This window comes from Sander vitreus, chromosome 12 (assembly GCF_031162955.1).
Source record: "Sander vitreus isolate 19-12246 chromosome 12, sanVit1, whole genome shotgun sequence".
NCBI classification, from domain to species: domain Eukaryota; kingdom Metazoa; phylum Chordata; class Actinopteri; order Perciformes; family Percidae; genus Sander; species Sander vitreus.
The window spans coordinates 10,590,399-10,611,667 of record NC_135866.1 but is presented as its reverse complement, the minus strand read 5'-3'; the positions used below and the strand labels follow the sequence as shown (position 1 = coordinate 10,611,667).

The window sequence follows — 21,269 nt, the reverse complement described above, 5'->3', positions numbered from 1 at the left end:
ATAATGTGTCAACACAGCACTCCCATTTCACTCCCAGCATTTCCCACATGCTGTACACATTCAGATAAAGTTTGGTATGAAAGCCACCAGTAACAACAACACAAAAACACCTTGGATAGGTTTTGCTGACCAACATCAACATGAACTTACTTGCTTAACACCTCAGTTCAATAAAAGTATTGATCCGGGGGGATGAGCGTGGCCGGGGAGCAGATCTTCAATGTCTCATTCTGACGCAGACTGACAGAGTTCTATTTGGGCTCAGTCAAACTGTGTGACTGTAATTATAGAGTGGCTGGGATTTGGCAGGACTGGGAGTGTTTCAGACATCACCATTTCCTCCCCATCCATCACATTCAACCATGCGGAACTAGGCCACTGATACCCCGCAAAATAATCATTCCCATGCAACTGGCCTGACAGCAGCCCTCATTCAATAACACAGTTGATCAGAAATGATAATAGCAATCATGCCACTGCATATTTTAGAGGCTGTAGTGTGTGAGCTGGAGGATGAGGCGTAGCTTTTAGAATTTGTGAATTTATGAGTCTATGAGCATGTGTTTCAAAGCTTGTCAGGGGATGTGAGTAAATGTAACTGCAGTTATTGTTACCAAAGCAAACCAACTGTTGCTTTGTCTGACATGTCCATTCTTTTGACTTCAAGGAGCAGACCCAAAGGTTGAAATGCAAATATCCTCATTAAGTCAGAGGGATTCGAAACAGCCTTTGGAAAGAAAAAGCTATCTTGGCTTGTGATTACCATCGGCATTAAGCTTTGCAAAATGAGAAGAGCATCTTTCAGCAGGGGCAGAAAGGGTTCGTTCCCTATCGGAGCTTTTCATGTCCAGCTATAATCCACTGTCCTTCGGAGACCTTGGCCTTTACAAATGTGTCAATGTGAATTTCACCTGCACATGCACCCTTCCCTTTTTTTCTTCTCTCTTTTTTTTATCAAAAGCCAGCTCTTTAAATGCTGATTTATTCATGCCTAAGTATTTAAAAAAAGTGATTCTATGAAAGTATACTTTCCCTGCCTCAGTACAATGTTGTGTTGTCATGAATAACAAATAGGCTCATTATTGAAATGTCCATCCTAAGCCTGTGGTATGAAAAGCAATATCCTGCTTGCCTACACCCACATGTTTTAGCCCTGCATTGATAGATGAACAGACAGGTCTTGGGTAGAAAGGGCTCACAAATGTGCCAGCCATTTCTCTTGGGGTTACAGATGTAAACCCAACACCCTAGCCATAATGTTGGCAGAAAGACTATATAAACACACTCTAGTCCTCGAATCCTTTGGGGATCACGCAATAAGAATGTAGCAAACTCTCTTCCTGACTGTCCCTTTGAAGGGTAAACTCAAAGTTCGGTGCTTTAACTGAAAAGGGCACCAAAAATTCAGTTGTAAAACCTCAGTCTGCGACAAAGTTGAGGGGAACGAGGTGGCAGTGGAGCAGTTACATTTGGCCATTGCTGTCTACTATTTCATACACGTTTTGCCTTGGGTCCTGCTGTAAAAGCACATCGTCAGATTGAATAATGGGAGTTTTGATGGCCGTTCAAGAAACAGTTGCCAGACGCTCATCTGCTATTTGCAATGACATTTTGTAGACCTTTCTAGGCTGAGGAGCTGTAAATGTGGAAATTCTCTGAGCTGCTCATCATCCATCTGTGTTCAGTATGTCTGAGCATGTCGCTGTATTAACTGGTGCTGATGGATTTGAAAAGCAGTAAGTGAATGGGACTCCACTGAGCATCAGACAGCAGACGGGAGGTTAAAGATCAGATAGATGCTACTCTTTTCACGTCTTCATCTAGTGTGAATTGACTGCCGTTGAACTATGAGCTTAAAGTAGTCAAGACTTGTCTTTATGTACGAGCCACAACCAGACCTATTACTGCCAAGTGTTTTGGCTGGTTTGTATGATTGAGGGTAGAGTTACAGTGCATCAGGGTAGAAGGTGTATTGCTCTTACTTTATTCCTGAATTTCCTTTTGTGGCCCCCATTGGTCTTCTTCCAACAAATAGGCCCTGGAGAAATTGAGCCTCAGGAACTAAATCGGGAAATAAAGATTATTTTTGCGCAATCTTCTTTAGGTTTCCACAGCAACTAAAGAACCTTGACAATTAGGTAAATGACCCATAATGGAAAGCAACAGTTTTTCTGAAGACAAATTTTTCTTCACGTAACAAAACAACAACAACAACACATAGTCACCGTCATTCTTTGTTACTTGCTGTGTGTCTTTAAATGGGTACTGGCAAGGAGACCCGCAGAGGTAAAGGGACAGACTGAAAATGCCAAAAAAAATACTAAGTAGTGATTATCTGTGATCTGAGTGTTGTCTGGTTATTTCTTACTTTAGTATGTAACAGCATTTTAACGTTGATACTACTAGCACCCACTGTAGACTGCTGTAAACAAGCTGTATCAGCTTTGAGGCTTGTGTTTGTCCAACCATGGTCAGCTATGCAACATTTGCCCTGATACAGTAAGCCCTTTCCCAATATAAAGTACAACCCCCAAGGCAGAGACTTTTGGGGGGCAGGAAGTATGGCCCAGGAACTACATTAGGATCTAGGTTCCTTTACACCCTTTTTCCACCAACATTAGCGAGTGTATATTTATATATATTTTTTTTGTAAACCTGCTGAAAATAAGCGACTCTTTTCCCATTGCCAGTAAACGAGTATGCCTTTCTGTTTTGTTTTTTTTCAAGTGGCTCACGTTTAACGCAGCAAACGCGCCATAAAACAGTAGAAGAGTAGAGTTACCGATGCGATGGTGGAGACTTGCGTCATGGCATCACCTTTCAATTACTGCCGATCAGAACTGGAGCTGTTAAATACCAGTGACTACTGCAGAGTCATTTGTGCTGAGAATGAATGCCTGAATTGTGACCTTTCCCACTGCGGACAAAAGCCAGATGTTAGTGGGGTTTTGGTTACCATTGGCAAAGGGGTATTAGTTGAAAAGCAAGTAAAATTCCTGAGCTCCTAAAAATGTTCCTGGGTTCCTCAAAAATGTTGGTGGAAAGTGTGGGGGAAATGGTCTATATGACATTTTGAACTATTCTCAGGCCAGACCTATTCTCCATAGCTTTTGTTATATGTATCAAGCTTGACTGGAATCTTGCAGCATGTACAGTATGTGCCATAGCTCCTGTCCTGTTCCTTCCTTGCCTGCTCTAAATGACTCAGTAGTCCAGTCGTTTTCTCCTATTATTGTGCACAGGTTTTACATCCATGTTCTGATAGGTTACCCTCAGCTCTTGGATGCCGCGGTGCTCTAGAGCAAGACTGTGGCCATCTGAGCTGCTCTGTTATTTTAGCCATTGAAGGTAATGGCAGGAGATCAATGTGATGAATGCTCTTCATGAGGGCACAGTATTGATGGCTTGATGGCAGCGAGCTGAAGCTGTGGGAAGGGGGAACATCAGCCTGAATATATTACCGCCACCCCCTTCTCCTTGATTCCTCTCCACGTTTGTATTTTTCTTTTATCCATCACTCTGTCGCTTTCTTTCCTCCACCCTGTCCTCTTCAGCTCAGCTAGCTGTGACTGGTCATTAAAACAAACATTAAGCGTTCTGCAAATCTACAGCTCCTCCATCTCCTCGCTACTGCCAGTAAAACAGAGCAGCCATAATGACACCCACAACGGCAACAATTGACAATCAGGGATAGGGGGAAGAGTGTCTCCTATTACTGGCAAAAGCAAAGCAATTAGAGTGGAGGGTACATTTGGTTGGCGTAGAAATGAGTGTTGTGCAAAGAGGCTCGCCATATTTGTCTGATGTTTCATCAGCAAGAACGTTCGCATTCAGTGAGATTGGTAATGGTAAAATAAAGATAAAGTGATGCAGAAATGTGTACAGTAAAACTAATTGGGAGAAAGCTGAGGCACATAAAACACTCTCCAATGTCTAAAGCTTCTGCCCACTGTATTCGTTTTGATTTTGCCATAACTCATAATTTCATCAAAATTTAATCTACATCTTTTACCGCTCTGTGGTTTCGTACCTGACTGCCACACAGAGAGCATAATCTCTTATCACCTGCACTTATGGAAGATCTACCGCAGGAAAAACATGTGGTGGGGTAGTTAAAAAGAGGACATGGGAACGTGAGAATTGTACAGTTTCGCTCTCACACCTTGTTTACCTTGAGCGGATATGAATGATACATGCCTCGGACATACAGCTGTGCTTAAATCCATAATTCATTGACCAAATATACATAGCGCAGGACTAACATTGTTATTTTATACACAAATCCTGAAGAGAAAATAGATTCAAGGACCAGGGAATTCCATTATCAGTGAGGTGACAGGTGAAAATGCCTTCTCTCTCTTCTCTGGCAAGGTCAGAGAGATGTCATGGAGCGGTGCAGGAAAAGAGATTTAATTTAAATGATGTAAAAGGTCTGCGGAAGAGCAAAGAAATAGAAATAGGAAGCCTAGGCAAAGTTTGTGACTGCAGGGCATGTGCTGCTTACGTAGACCGGTGTCCTTGCTTCTTAAATGCATGTGTCACATGCATTAAATGTTGTTAGAAGATGCTAAATGATTGATACCAATGTTAATAATCTGGGTAATCAAATGTTTTGGGTCTACAGAAGCAGAAATGTGGCATGTAGCCTCAAGCTCTTCAGCAGCAAAACACAGCCAGCAAATCAATATGTGGTCGGTAAACCATCAAATTATAAACAGCACGATCTCTGAGTGCACACACACAAGCACACCGGCGTAAACGGCAGATGAATACAAAGCACTGAAAGGATGTGGCGCAAAGTTTTATTTCTGCTAAGTAACTGATGCACCTGTAATAGTTTTCTTTGTCTTTGACACAATGGTGACACCGAATATCTACCGAGGAGGAAATACCAAAAATTGCAGTTCATTATTATATGAGCCAATGAATTTCTGGACAGATTTCAGACGGACATTATCGGAGACGCCTCGGGCCTCTCTCGCTGGCGTGAAAGATGGTGGTCATTTGGCTAGACGAGGGGTGGTGAGGACCCCCTCCTAGACTTGAGCAGACGGGTGCAGAGGAGCCTAGGGCTGGCTGTATTAATGAACAGGCAGTGCTGAAAGGGACAGGTTCCTGTAATGCTGATGAATGGTCATTACAGAGCAGAGACGAGAGAGGAGAGCAGAAGGGGAAGAGAGGAGCGGGGGGGAGAAGAGTACAGCGAAGTGGGCACCGAGGGAGCAGTGGTGAAAAAATGCTTTAATTTGCACCTCAGATTTCTGTAAACTCGTTTATCATGTCAGCGGTGTCACTGTTCTCCACGTGTCTTCTTCCCCCTCCCTCTCATTGCCCCCACGTGACACAAACCAATGTTTTTTCTCCAGATATTGCCATGTATTCCTTGGGCCAAATAGTTTCTCATCTTAGTTGTTTTTATTTATTTTCGAACCCCAAATTCGAAGGCACTATCTCATCTCATATTAGTTCATGGACTCGTCTAAGAAGATTTTGGAATCTTTTCCATCATTTGAACGGTTGTTGGGGCTGTGTGTGGAGAGTTGATGTCTTCTCCTCTCCATTAGGCCTGATTGAGCAGCTAGGGCTTTAAAGGTTAGAAGAAGGAGGAATCACCAGGAGATATATGCTCACAAGAAACATGAACTGACTGGAGGCCCCCTTACTCCACTATAGACCTCATTAACTCCTCCATGCCTACAGCTGTTTGGATCATTGGTGGTGGTGGTGGTGGTGGTGTGTGTGTGTGGGGGGGGGGATAAGTGAGCCAACCTTTTTCTTCAAATAGGAGTACGAAGAATGCTATTTTTCCAGACAGTGGAATTGATCTGAGAGGAACATTTTCAAAACTGTTCCAAATCACTCTCTACTCCACAAAAATATTCATTTCAAGTCAGCATGGTTTTTATGTGACTGTTCTGCAGCTGTATGCCAACGTATAACACACACATTATAAAAATAGCTTTACAAATTAAAATATCACATTTTAAATGTAAGTAGACCCTCTACCAATTTGAGCTTGACCAGCTTTTGCGCAGCTGGACATTTATTCAAAAATGTTCATCTGAAAGCAAGCTTCCAGTCAAGAATCTTTTTATTTCAGTAATTTCTCTTCCCGATGCCCAGTGATTCCTGCCAAATGTTAATGGCACATTTTCATCATGATTTTGTGCACTGAGTTTAATAACCCAAGGGGCTTCTGATGCTCATCCAACATACTTTCTGGGTCACACCTGCAAGAAATGGCCCATAGTGCATTTCAGTTCAGTCTGCAGGCAAATGCTTCTCCATCAGACTGGCTCTTGGCAGCCATGTAGTAGCCCCCGTCTGTCTAATTGCAATTCTATAGTGCATAATCTTGAATTTGTTATACACCATATTTAATAATGCATTAACTCTGTGCCTAGCCACGCTCAGCATAGATGGCAAATAGCAGTGCATCCAAAGTAATTACGGGGTTTGTGCTTATACAGTGGCAGTACACATACTAAAGCAGTTGACTGTATTTAGAGAAGGTAGTATTTTGCTGTTGCTGCACTTGTTTATAATTCAGAAAAAAAGGACATTTGTGTATTCTCATTGGATGAATAAGCTCCACAGCTCGACAAGCTGATTCCTTTTGTTAATTCAGGAAGTAGACTCAAATTTAGTGCCTTAGGGAGATTACTAATATGTGTACAAATTCTCTGTGGCTCAGTCAATATTAGCCTTCTCTATCAGAAAAAGGAGAAAGCACTATAGTCTCTTCACTGATGATTACTAATCAACCATGTGCACTCTCTCTCTCTCTGTTCTCTCTCGTTCTCTTTCTGCAGTGGGAGGAGGTGAGTGGGTATGATGAAAACCTCAACACAATCAGGACCTACCAGGTGTGTAATGTCTTCGATCCCAGTCAAAACAACTGGCTCCTCACCACCTTCATTGATCGGCGTGGAGCACAGCGCATCTATGTGGAGATTCGATTCACCGTGCGTGACTGCAGCTCCATCCCCAACGTCCCTGGCTCATGCAAGGAGACATTTAATCTCTATTACTATGAGACTGACGCTGTCATTGCCACTAAAGGCACCGCTTTCTGGATGGAGGCCCCTTATCTCAAGGTGGACACCATTGCTGCAGATGAAAGCTTCTCGCAGGTGGACTTTGGCGGACGCCTGATGAAGGTCAACACAGAAGTGCGGAGTTTCGGCCCATTGTCTAAAAATGGCTTCTACCTGGCCTTTCAGGACTATGGCGCCTGCATGTCTCTGCTGTCAGTCAGGGTCTTTTATAAAAAGTGCCCAAGTGTGGTCCAGAACTTTGCAATCTTTCCAGAGACCATGACAGGGGCTGAGAGCACCTCCCTCGTAATCGCCAGAGGTATCTGCATTCCCAACTCAGAGGAAGTAGATGTCCCCATAAAGCTGTACTGCAATGGAGATGGAGAGTGGATGGTTCCTATTGGTAGCTGCACATGCAAGGCTGGGTTTGAACCTGACAATGGCAACGTATGTCGAGGTAAGTAATAAGTAGAACTAGATATATTTGTCATTATCATCCTATAGTTGCTATTTGAGAGTGTTACGTCTGCTACTTGCAAGCCCCCTACGTACAATGTATTACTACACATAATAGAACAAATCATTTCATTGAAGTCAGGTGACATAAATTTGTGCTATTTTAGGCTTGCATATAACAAGGCGTCAGCGTATCTTGGATCCCAGCTTTTCCGTATCATTGGAATGGCTGATTTGATTGTGTTTCATACGTTTTGCTGAGCATGATGTGTGCCACACTTCTTCCTTGATCACATCCACCTCCGGCGTAATAGAAAGGCACATTACCATGATTCCTAATCTGTAGTGAATGCCAGCCTTCTGTGCAGCCTTCTTTACAGATGGCGAGAGGTTGCATTCTGCCTCAGTAGGAAGTGCGGAAGACAAAGTTCTAAGGAATAGGTAATGGCACACACATAAAGGCAGGGTTAATCTGGGTTTTTGGTTCAAGCTGTCACTTTCTTTCTGTCTGTCCTCTAATGCACCGTTACGCTCTGCACCCTGTTATTCATTCACAGACACACACACACACACACGTACAAAGAGAAAATTTGCTCAAGGTGTCTGATGATAATATGAGTGGCTTTGGGCTCTCAGTGTGGCGCCGTATTGGTTGGCCTGCCTCTGGAGGTTAGCTGGAGAGTGTGTGGAGCTCAGATAAGATTGATTGACGCACATCTGCTCTGATCAATAAACAGATATGAGAGTGCCACATATCTACAAAGCACACTGTGTGTGACTGTGTTAACTGTATCCTTCTGCATTGCTCTACGTCCTGAGCAAAACAAACCCACACTCTAATGACACTCCCAAACACACACACACACACACACACACACACACACACACACACACACACACACACACACACACACACACACACACACACAGTACTTGGCCATAAGGTGGAATGACTTTCTAATGAAAATGACCAGGTAAAAGTTGGTGTGCTTTTAGTTAGCTCATTACTGGAAGTTTTCATTTCACATCTAACGTTGCCATCTCATAACAACTGTGTTTTACATTATTCACAGGTCATTTAATTTTACATTTGTTTGTATGGTTTTTATCTTTTCTTTCAGTGTAAAATGCATTTAATTTACGTATTTTAAAAGCAACTTTTTATTCTAACCCACACCTACGGAAAAACATAACAGTGCATTATGTGCAAACTAAACAGATAGCAGACTTTAGTTTGCCTGCTGTGAATCTTTATTCTAGCGGTGTGATATTCTAAACAACTACAGCATCATCATGTCTAATAGAAAGTTTCAAACTGATAAATAAAAATGTGACAGCATTTAGAGCTAAACAAGATGTTATGAACACCAGAGGGACCTAAAACGCAGGACACGGACAGGAAGGTGGTGGTAAGAAAAAAGTTTTTATTGGAGAGGAGGATCTGGATGAGGGGCTGATGGCACGGAATGGAAATGCGGTGGCAGCAGGGAAGAATGGAGATAGGGACAGGGCTAGTGTGGTATGAGGGAAAGCGTAGCAGGCAGAGGTAGCTTGGAAGCTAGGAAGTTGCTGGCAGGTAGGCAGAGAGACAAGCAGGAGACAGGCTGGCAGGTGATGTTCCAGGGACACAATAGAGACCGGTTAGACACACAGAAATAACAAATCACAAGAGATACATAAGTAAGTTGGCTTGGCGTAATTACCACTGTGGAGGAAACAACAATCTGGCAAAGAGTGGTTGGAGAGCCGGGATAGATATACAGTACTGTAAGCTGATGAGCTGACGAGAAGCAGGTGAGCAGGCTGGCACAGGTGATGAGCCGATTGCAGACAGGTGTGCATGATGAGCAGAGCCGGGAGCCAGGAGAATGAAGGGAGACCACGGCCACGCCAACCCACAGACAGAACATGAACAGAGAGAGGGGAACAAGGGGAAAAACAAGATCTATACTGAGACAAATAGAATGCATTTTACGCTTTTAATAAACCATTGAAATGAGTTATCTTGCATTTTTTGTTTTGTTGTGTGTGGCATTGTATTTTATCCTTTAAATTCCGATAAAATGTAGTTTTATGTAATAAAGCCGATTGTTTCCACGGAGAATCGTATATGATGAAATATACTGTCATAACAAATGTTTTTGGATTCACTATGTGTGGCTCCCTTTAGACTAGTTTTACTTAGTGGCCATATTCCAGAGCTAATCATTAGTGGATGTGAAACATTTAGTTTGAAGGTTAAACATGAAAGGTACAGTTCAGTTCAGCAATTTTGTAGCAAATTAGCCAAATCACCTTGCCTGTCCTCTAATGCAAACACACCTTCAGGCTTAAATGGATGAATAGTTTTTGTCCCGCAAACTCACGTGATGCTGATCCATGTATTGTCCATCTTTTCTCCACAGAATTTCCTTTTTTTTCTTCCATTATTTACCTAAAGCTTAAAGCTTACACACAGCACAGTAATTGGAGCCTAAGGTACCCCCGAGTGTAGTTGGTAGGAGCTTGCTGTGGCTTGTGTTAGTATGGGACATTGGCACTGCTGTAAACACCACAAACACACAGGCACGTACACATACACGGTAGGCACTGAACTATCTTTGAACAGAGGAGGAGATGTATATTTCCACTAATTCCCACAATCCCCCTGACTTCCTTCTCTAAGTACCCACAGCAAGTAGACTTCCTGCTGTGTTACTGTACGTTTGACATGTCGCTCTCTGATGGAAAAAAAACAGCATGTAGAGGAAGGGAGTTGTTAGTGTGTAGCTGTAGTAGAAATTAGTAGAAACCTGTAAATGTTGTGTAGGTTGACCTTAAGTCTCAGAACACACACAAACACACACACACACACGAGAGACAAAGAGATCGACAGGAGAGAAACAGATGATGTTGATGTTTCTATCTCTCATAACAAGCTTACTCTCAGGAGACGTGTATGGAGTCTGTACCCCTCTCATTTCCACTGAGAGGGCCTCTCCAACAAGAGCAATCGCAACCTTTTATTTTCCACAAAGTCTCTTTTCATGGGCTTGTGATCCATTATTTAAACAAGTAAATCTAACCTTAAAGTGCTTGTGGAAGCTGAATACGATGGGCAACCAATCAATTGGGGGTTGGTGCAATAACATGGCCTCAGCTTTGGGTCTAAAGTAATTGCCCATTAGAGATTAAGTAACAGGAACAGGAACTTAAAGAATATGCACGCTGAAATGATTTCCCTTATTGAGAGCAATATGAGAAGGAAAGTTGTTGCATAGAAAAGGGAAGGCACAGTGGTGCTTAAAAGCACAGTGGGAAATCAAAAAAATCAAAAAAAATAGCTTGTTTTGAGCTATGCTAATCTGATATTGTTTTACAATATTGTCTGAATATATTGTAGGGAAAATAAAGTGTAGACAATGTCTACACTAATGTTGTTTTTAAGTGATCAATATTTTTTTTTACTTGTTCAACTATGCAAGTCATTTGTAATGACAGAGTGTGTGTGTGTGTGTGTGTGTGTAAACCTCCCTGTACCTGATTGCACTTTCTCTAATCTATATGTTTTAATTAGTGACAGGTAGTGTGTGTGTGTGTGTGTGTGTGTGTGTGTGTGTGTGTGTGTGTGTGTGTGTTGTCAGCTGGGCAGAGAGACCATGTTGAGTTGTTGTGCTCTGTAACGATGATGCCAGCATGCCATCCTCATTACGAGCTCCCCAGCTCCCACACAAGCCATTTGGGTATCCCCGTCTCTCTCGCTCTTTTTCTCCCTCTTTCTCCCTCTCTCTCCCCCTTGGCTATGTAAGCAATCTGCTAAATATTTTATCACCTCCCTGTTAAATCGAGCAGAGACACTCCAAATAGCACCCCACTACCTCCACCAACGCAAAGCTTGTCTTGTGCGTGTGTGTCCAGTGTCTAACAAAGCCTGATTTGATGGTTTTACTGAACATGGTCATTTTCGTGGTCTCCAGCGATTGATAGAATCACCTTGATTAGGGTTTGCTTCACATCCGTCTCTGTGTGTGTGTGTGTGTGTGTGTGTGTTCTTTTTAAATAATCTGATATTTAATCATTTTAATGTTCCTTGTGTTCTCATATGTGGAGTGATTGAAACTCCCTGGTAAAGTAATTATTCTGACATTTAAACTCTTAAAAGTGAGTTATGTGGCATAAATTGCTTCAGAGTAAACAGGGCTAAATGCCATACTATGAAGAGCAATTCAAAACTTTGCACTGCCTGTTCTTCATTGTGCTGTTAACACTTTCCTGTGGGGAACCAAATTTTCTATGAGCTGATAAATGCCTGCCTCTAGTCTATAAAGCTGTCTTATTGTATAAGGCCCCTTTACTCTATTTTGTCTTCTTTTGTAATTGGTTAACCATGCTCAAAGCTTATTGCTTCTCGTTTTTTAACCACAGTGGACCATTCCTATGCAAAGCACAGAGCTGCTCAGAGTCTTTGCCACCGCATGGACTTGGAGACTGGGATGCGGACAGAGGATAGAAAAAGCATTGTAAGGGAGGGAGCATTGTTTCAGGCATTTTTGTTGTTGCAAATATGTATATGCAAGTGAAATAGGACGATAAGAAACATAATGACTAAAATTATTATTCATAATATTTTCTGGTAACTTAATTGTGGAACTCTTGGAATCTAATGCACTATTCATGATGATCTATTTATTTAGTTGGGCATTTATGTAATTCCTCACCAGAGCAGTCTTAATATGAATCTTCTCATAGTTTCTCTTACCGTTAGGCTTCAGCGGGCTTTTGACACGCTGGCACATTAATATTACAAATATTCAAATAACTTTATTTAACATTCTGCAGGCTGACAGTGGCAGCGGGAGATTCACAGCCCATTGAGCAAGTGCGCTTCCCTGGGCTAAGTGCCGATTCATCATGGCTGCCTTACTCCTGTCTAATGGCTACCATCATGGGGCGCGAGCACACACGCACACTGCTCCACATACACAACACACATCTGGCATACGCTCAGAAAAAGTGTGAGTTCTTCCATGTGTGCATTTTTAAAATGTAGTGTTTGAGGCACATTATTAACCATAGCCTGGAACCCCACTATGCACCCCTATAGAGTAAATTGTCATGGATACCTACCTGCTGGCTTATTTCTCTGTATTAGAGAGATTAGAATAGATAGTCTAAGTGAAGAAGAAAATAATTCTTTCAAATGATAACTGAAACACATAAAGTATTCAAATTTGGCTTTGGAAGCTATTTACTTTAAACGTTTGGTTTTACAGTTTTTCGCTTCACTAACGCTTTGATTACTTTTTTATTTGTCTTATCTGAGTGTAAAGGATCTGGCAGACAGGACCCACAAAGGCCCGGTAAGCTATTAGAGCCAATTCCAGCCCATTTGGCCTTGTCTACTTCCGTTCCACAGACGTTTACTTCATTTGCAGAGAAGCATCCATGTGTACTCACCAGCACACACACACACACACACACACACACACACACACACACACACACACCAACATCTGCTAAGTCACCTTGAAGCACAATTAAGTAAGCGTCAGACACGTCCTGGTCCTATTAGTCCTAGTAGTAGTGGGAGGAAAGTAGAAGAAAAGCTGTAAGAAAGAGCAGAGAGTAAAAGACTTCTTGTTTCCATGGCTCTCAATAGGCTGAATAGGGGGATGGCAGAGAGCAGTGGTGAAAGAGTGTGACCCAAACAAAGAATCTTTGAATTTAAGGCCCAAATAGAATGTTTGTAATGACCTCAAACACAGATGCGCTGCTCTTACTGCAACGGCAGAGTCAGTCCCTAATAATGCCAGGGGAACCCAGGGATTTTGTTCACACATAATGGAAATACCCACCACACACAGAGCTGTTCTTATCCACCATGGAGAGACACATACTTCTACTCCTATTATTTTTCACTCTCTCTTTCTCTCCTTTCAGTCGTTTCTTTTTTGTCTGATTCTATAACCTTCAGTCCCTTACAGGCCATGTATTTGGTCACTGGGCTTTTTTTCTAAGCATTTCATTGTCATCTCTCACTTGGTCTTTCCCTTAGCTGCTGCACAGGAACTTTTTCAATCTTTTTCGCCAAATCCTTTTCAGTTCTCCTCTCCTCTCCTCTCCTCTCCTCTCCTCTCAGTGATGGACACTGGGTGTTGAGGCCAGTGCGGGACACAGGGAGACAAAGGACCCCTAACATTAAGCAGATGGCTTGGTCTCCGCTTAATTTGCCAATGTCACCCTCGCTGGCAAAACACAAAAGCCCAGTGCTACAAGGGGCCCCCCTCACCCTAACCGTGACCCCCATCAATCAAATCCCCTTTACCTTATGCTTTTAAGTTATGATTGCACATTTAAGAAGGCCTTAGGCCTTTATTTGTATCGGACAGCTGAAGACATGAAGGGAGAGAGAGAGAGAGGGGTAATGACATGCAGCAAAGGTCCGCAGGTCATAGTCGAACCCGTGGCCGCTGCATCGAGGAGTACACCTCTATATATGTGCACGCGCTCTAAAAGGTGAGCTACCCAGGAGCCCAACAAAGACATTTTCAATGATGTTGTGGAAAAGTGTCAGTTTCTATCTCCGTGTTAAAACTGTCTTCACTCTCCTTGTACTTTTCTTCCCCCGCTACTCACCTCTACTTTCTTCTCTCTTCTTTCCCCTCTGGAGTATGCTCCGGCAGGCAGTAATGAGGAGACGTGGTGAGCCTCTCCACAGACCCCCCCGTGGTTGAGAAAGTACAAACAGCCCCCTCTCCATCGCTCCTCATTTGTTGATTCTCCCTGTGCCTCATCACTGTCCATCATTATTCACTGTTCAGCTAATAGAACACGGCCAGGACTGTTTGGGTTGACGGCAGAGGGACACATTTCACTTCTATGAAATTGTCTCATTCCTTCCTGGAGGTTATCAGCAGCAGGATGATAGATGTGGATTAGTCAAGGTTATGTTGTGGAACTTGTGGACTGACGATCTAATTATAATTGAATTGCAATTATAGTAGGGCCAATATAGCTCTGTTCATCCCACATGCAGTGAGAATAGACGACAAAGCAACCAAGAAAAAGTTGGCGGCGTGTCAGGCTGGAACAAAGTCCCCATTTTCTATTACTGGAGTAGATTAAAGCATCAGAGTGAAAAAAACAAACAAAACAAAAACATATTTCCTTACATGCAGAATTGCAAAAAATAGTTTTGGTCCATTTGATTTCTTGGGTAGAAAGTAAATAAAAAGAAAACTATTAATAGCAAAGTTAAGAATAATGGAAAAAAAATGATTTTAAATGGAAATATAAATGCAGTTTGTAGTTACGTAAGACACAAGCAAAACAAAACAAAATTCCATTTGTTTCCTTTGTGTTGGGGTGGCAGCAAATACTTCCGACTGAGAATCTCAAAACCTTGTCAAATAAAAGCAGAACTATCTATCTAGCGTTAAGAAGAGAAAATATGTTGTTTGTAGTTTTAGTTAAATGGACAATTAGTGTTAACGGTACACAATTCAACTGATGAAGAGTGTGAGTTTGTCATCTCATAGGCTGGTTCCTGGAGTCTCCCAAGATACAAGCCTTTGGTAGTTGAGATTTCACAGTCTATAGATGGGCTGATTGAACCTGCTCAGCATACAGTACAGTCAGCATGGTAAGATTGGGTTTTGCGATAAGCCAATCCTTTAAGCCCAAAGTGCATTTCTTCCATGCTTTGTGTTGATTCTGTCAATCCGCATGAGTGCTTGAAATCAATTCAAAGCTCAAAATCTCCGGACTTTGGGTCAGAGCTTGTAAGATTTTTGTTCTCTTTTGCGGGAGGCACACACACACACACACACACACACACACACACACACACACACACACACACACACACACACACACACACACACTTCCCATCACCCCAAGCTGAACTTTGCGTGTCCAATTTCATAACCTAATCATGTTTGCTATAATTGCCGCACACTTGAAGCAAACAGCATTACAGTTCCACTTTATGTGCTCGCTAAGTATCCCTGATTAAACATATGTGAAGAATTATGTCTAATAATTAAGTGTAATCTGTTATGACACCATGCATTATCCTAAACCAACTTGGCTCCCTATAACTGGGCAGGTCATGTAAAAAACGACCTCAAAACCTTCACAATATGCAATTATACGACAATTAGACAACTCCCATAATCCGCATCTCACTTTGTCATTGTGCGCATTTAATTGAATGTTTAAGTTGACAGTAAACACAGCCTGTACTTTCCGGGATCAGGGCATGTGGTTCTGCAGAAACTGGAGGAAACGTCTCTTTTCAGACTGACAGTCAGACTCAATCTGGCAGACCCATCTCTGTGACAAATTATTGATCTTGGCTTTTGTTTTCACTCCTCATGCCAAGGACCCCCTGCTATGGCTGTCTTCCGAAAACACCCACTGGAGAAGACATTGCGTGAATATTGAATTTTGAAAGCAAGATAGGGGAGAGGAGGAGTGTGTGTGTGTGTGTGTGTGTGTGTGTGTGTGTGTGTGTGTGTGTGTGTGAAAAAAGGCAAAAGAGAAAGAGAGCGACTTGGTAATCCTCTCTTTGACCACTTTGTGCTTTGTGCTCCATTTGTTTACTGAGTTCCCACACTGGCTGGGGGGCTGCAGCTTTTTTTCCAAACTGGAATTAGCATAGTCAGGCTTGTAGTCAGATCTGGATGACTCTTCATATGCATGTGTGTCCCTGTTTATTTATGTGTGTGTGTGTGTGTGTGTGTGTGTGTGTGTATGTATGTGTGCAGTAAAGATGAGGTGAGAGCTTAGTGTATCCTCATACGCTGGGGCAACCTGACTTTAATGAAATCTTCAAAGTGAGTGTGGTTTTATGGAGTCTAATCAAGCCTGCTAACCTCTCAGACAGTCTTATTTTTGCATTTCGTAATGAAAACCCATCATACTTCCACTGTGTGCTGAGTGGGAACAGAGTCTGGGTCAACAGGTTGACTTGCTGCCTACGTGTTGCAGTGGACGGTATCTTTTGTTACGAGGTTTGATTGATTGCATATATTGTGCACCATATTTTACTGAACTTCATTAAGACATAATATGATAGTGAACATTTTTACAGCTCTTTCTATCTGCATTTTAAACAAGCATGGCATTCCAGTCCTCATTAATTAAAACAGCAGAATATAACAGACTCAATTCAATTCATGTTTTGTGCTCAACCTTTGCACATTGCTCCAGTTGCTTGAATCATGTGAAACACAATTCAAGCAATACATGAAATCTGATGACTGGCGGATTTTGCTACCTACTGTTTTAAAGTTGATAGCCTTTATCTTTGGCATACACTTTCTTCTTGTTCTCTTCTGCTTGAGAGACAACTTTCAATGTTCACAGACATGGAATAGTACCCACAATAGAAATGAGGTTACTTGTGTGACCATGCAATGAATAGATATGGATTATTCTACCATTCCTTACACTTGTATCGTCACTGGCGCAGTGTGTCTTCTGTATTCAGGAGTGTCACTCTCATTCTTTAAAAGCAATTGATTCTGTGCACAAGATATGTAATCTGCCCTTGGTTTCCATCTGTGTTGTACTCCTGGGCTTGGATTATATGGCTACTTTTAAAAACAGGATGTTACATTCCTTGTGGTACTACATCCTAATACTTCTCAACCAACTTAAGGGCCAACAACTTACTTAGGCATATCTGTAATTGATATATAATATGGAAGATATTTTCTAAAAGTAAGGACCTTATAATTAGAGAGATCATTATTTGATGCACTGATAGATCCCTTAACAACTTACCCTATAGCATTGTTTTATGATGTCCATGCACAGTGCTTACCGATACCAAAACTCCTCTCTTAAAGACCAGAGATACTATCTTAGTGCTTGGCCAGCGTTACTGTAGTGCTAGGCCAGACTTCACAGTGGTATGCTTCTCAAAGAGAATGGTATCTGATTAGTCCAAGTCCGAATAGAGGCAGAAGCTGACAAACAAATGGATTTGCTGTGTCTAGAATGTTCTCTGGGGGAGCTGGATGGGCTGAGATACAGAGACGCTGCCTTTGTGTTGGAGCCAGCGCGAAGCATAATAAGACCCTTTGGGGAATGAACCAAACACAGAGTGATAAGGACACAAAGGCACACATGCTCATACACTCAGTCAATTTCACAATCTCACGGCCTCTCTCTTCTTTTCACTCCATACCTATCTTTCTGTCTTGCTTCCCTATAAACTGACCTTTACGTTACTGGCTACTATGGTTGGCCTATCATTAGGTGTTTGGGCTTTGTTGAGTTTCTTGACTCTCGCTAAGTTTATTGTGTCAGCCAAGTGTCATGTCAGACTCCCACAAACTGGACTCACAGCAGCCTTTTTATGAGGATATTATTGTGTTTGTGGGTGTACATGCATGCATGTGTGTGCATCATGTACATGCATGTCCTGTATGTGTGTGTGCGCACAGGCATGACTGTGTGTGCTTCACACCCACCAGGGCATGAATGGGCCAGGAAATCTTAGTCCCTCCCTTCCTTGTTTTCCTTCTCTAGCTCATCTTTTCTGTCTGTTTGAATTCCCTCTCTACCACTGTCCTCCTTCTCTGATGTTTTGCTAGGAGAGCAGTCTTAGCGGGAGTGCCACAATAGGGGTATTAACCAAATGCATATTAAGCTTGCCTGACTCGCGCAGTCAATGTGATGCTTTTATACCCCTAATGCCATGTGAATAGGGCTGCTGCTCCCTGAGAAACGCCTCCGTGGGCACTCGGAGTGAGGGGCTCTTTTACTGGCTCTCCTGACCCTTGTCCACATCATCTGTGCCGGCCCCATCTCAGAACACACAGTTCTTCATTTTCATAAGCGCTTAATCTGGATTGGAAGCCTCTCCATTGTGGAAATGATTTGAGAGGGGGACTTCGGGCCGGACAAAAGGGCTCGTCTTTTCCAAGGCTGAGGCCTCCTTAGCCCTGTTCCTCCCTTTCCATTCTTCCATACAGAACCCACAGCAGGAGCAGCTAATTGTTGTATGGAGAGGAAGAGCGATGGGGTGTTGAGTGGATGGGCAGCTTAACACTGCCCCCAGTGGAATATGAATGTGACATAAAGGAGGATAAACGCAGACTTGAGAGACAGATAGCCTGTAGGAGAAGAGCAACCTTGTAAAAAAAAAAAGAAAAAGAAAAGGATTTATCCACCTCTCGCAGTTTACTTATTGTTTGATCCAGGTCAGAACAGATCCTGTGATGCCGGCTGAAAGTAAAGTTTGGTTTGATTCCTCTAGGTTAGAGTGCATAATACTTTGGAGCTGGAATGTGTAACAAACTCAGAGTGAAGCTTTGAAGTGTAATACTGTTGCCCTGGGCTACTTAGCTCCAGGGTCAAATGAGATTACACCCTTGATCTGTGTTCGTGCCTTCTGATCTGTAGGATTGCAACGTAGAGGTGTGCGTGTGTTTGCAGGCATATGTGCATGTGTCTGTATATCTATGTTATAGATTTTGCATGTGTAAATTGATTCACATATGGCATTTGTGTCTAATTCAAAAGTACTATAAGCCCTTATTATGTGTTGCTACACATTTTGTGTGTGTGTGTGTGTGTGTGTGTGTGTGTGTGTGTGTGACACATACCCATATTTGAGTGCGCTTACATGGCTTCCTCATAGAAAGGGGTTGTTAACTAATTAGTGCTGTTGGCCTGATCTTAATGCTTAATGTCTCTCAGGCTGCAAAGCCTATTCTCGCTCTCCCTCGGTTTCGCTCTCCCTGCTCACTGCTCCGGAACACCTTAATCCAGTGTGAAAGCAATTGGCTCTCTCAGATCTAATCAATAGAGGGCCAGGGCAGCGAGCCAGGGGGAACATCTCTGGCCTCTGCTCAGCTACAATCAATTTAGAACCATCGATTCAGTGATTGAAATACAAAGAGCAGACGCGCTGGACCGTACAGGTGCTTTAGTATTTGGGTGTGCCAACATGTTATATATCTCCCCGTGTGAGTGTTTCTCTCCATTTATGTGTTTGTTTGTGTGAGTGTGTGTGTGTGTGTGTGTGTGTGTGTGTGTGTGTGTGTACTGAATGTGTATGTGTGAGTTGGTGTGAACATTTCTTTGTGTGTGTATATGGAAAGTATGATTTATTTTCGAGCCATCTATAGTAAAGTGGGAATGGCATTTAATCTAGCACCACTGAGACGGAGCCAAGAAAAAAAATCCCTCCTAATCCAATATGTCCTGCCCAGGGATGGTGTGTTTTAAAGGTGTGTGTGTGTGCGTGTGTGTGTGTGTGCGTGTGCGTGTGCGTGTGCGTGCGTGTGTGCGTGTTTGCATTAAGTTGGCTTGAACATTTGTGTGCACCCAAGGCTTTCAACCTAACCACATGTCAGGGTAGGTGTCCCATGTCTTAATGCATTTTTGGATGCTCATGCATGCAGCATTTTAAAAAGCCCTTGCGTAACATTTGCATGCAAAATGTGACAATAAAAATGCGTGCTTAGTTCTGTTGACATGTGAATACACACATGATATCTACAGAGATGTGTCTGACTCGTCTTTGCTATGCCTTGGATATGCATGGTGTATTCATGCATATCTGATGTCACTGAACATCATATTTGACCTCGTTTATGCAGTTATGCTCTGCCATGTGTATACATCTGTGAGCGTATCCATTTGTGTCAATTTGTTGCTATAAATTTACAGTACAGGGTTGTGGAGACTGTGTGTTACTGTGTGTATATTTGTGTTTCATGTACGTTCCAGTTGTGCTTAATGTGAAGGCAATTGGGATGTTCCTGGGTCATCACTTTCAGTAGCACTGTGTCAGTAAATTAAGTAAGTGAATGACGCAACTGCACATCATGTGTGTATATGATGCGCAGTTCTTCTTGTGTGCCAATGAACGGCAATGCCACCTGAGTAAGAAAACACACTCAGTCAGTTGATTTGTATGCCTTTAAGGAGCCGCACCCGAAATACTGAAAAAAACAGGTATTGCCTCCACACAGCTCTCACAGACCGTTCCTGAATATGTGAATTACCTACTTTTATTCACATGCACTAACATGCACACGAGTTCTGAACAGGAAAACCTTTAATATCCTATGCTAAATGGGACAAGGTGTGTGTGTGTGTGGGCGGCTGAGATTAATTTAATGATTAATCGGGAACATCTGAAATCAAACCTCTCTCCTTCGTGTCTCCCATACATCCGCATACTGACTTTCTCTCTCTCTTTTACACGCACACACACACACGCACACGCACACACACACACACACACACACACACACACACACACACACACACACACTTCTACTCGCTACTGTACCTTGTTAGACCTTACCCTCATGTTAATGGCTTTCTGCCAGTTATACAGTTAATCCATTTTCCCAGTTGATCGTGTTGTGTTTTCCCCTTAATTCTCTGCTGGACAAGGTGTCGATGTCTTTCACAAAGTCCACAATGTCACAAAGACCTAATGAGGATGTGTCACACACACTTTTAAGTAAGCCACACACGCACACATCCACTACCTTTTCCTATACACGTCACTATACACTCTACATACAATCTTTTTCCTAACCCCTGAATACTTGCCAATGAGTGCACAACAGCTAGACATCACAGCTTAAAATCAGGGATTCCATCCCATGATATTTGACAATCCCTTCAATTTGTTTTCCATGTTTCCTTCTGAGATTGGTGATATGTGAAAACAAATGGATGCTCTAAATATATCTCCAAACAGCAATAGCCCTGTGACAAAGTGGCCTGCCAATTTTCTTTGTATTCCTTTTTAGTCTTCAGTTT

At 42.5% G+C, this 21,269-nt stretch overlaps 1 protein-coding gene across 3 annotated transcripts in view; it reads left to right on the top strand.

Moving 5' to 3' along the window:
• The window catches only part of ephb1 (EPH receptor B1), a 165,082-nt gene that overhangs the window by 62,211 nt on the left and 81,602 nt on the right, over positions 1 to 21,269 (top strand). For all 3 annotated transcript variants that reach the window (XM_078263726.1, XM_078263725.1, XM_078263723.1), the window contains exon 3: positions 6,813 to 7,494. In XM_078263726.1, coding sequence (XP_078119852.1) covers positions 6,813 to 7,494 — 682 coding nt within the window. The remainder of the gene's footprint in view (positions 1 to 6,812; positions 7,495 to 21,269) is intronic.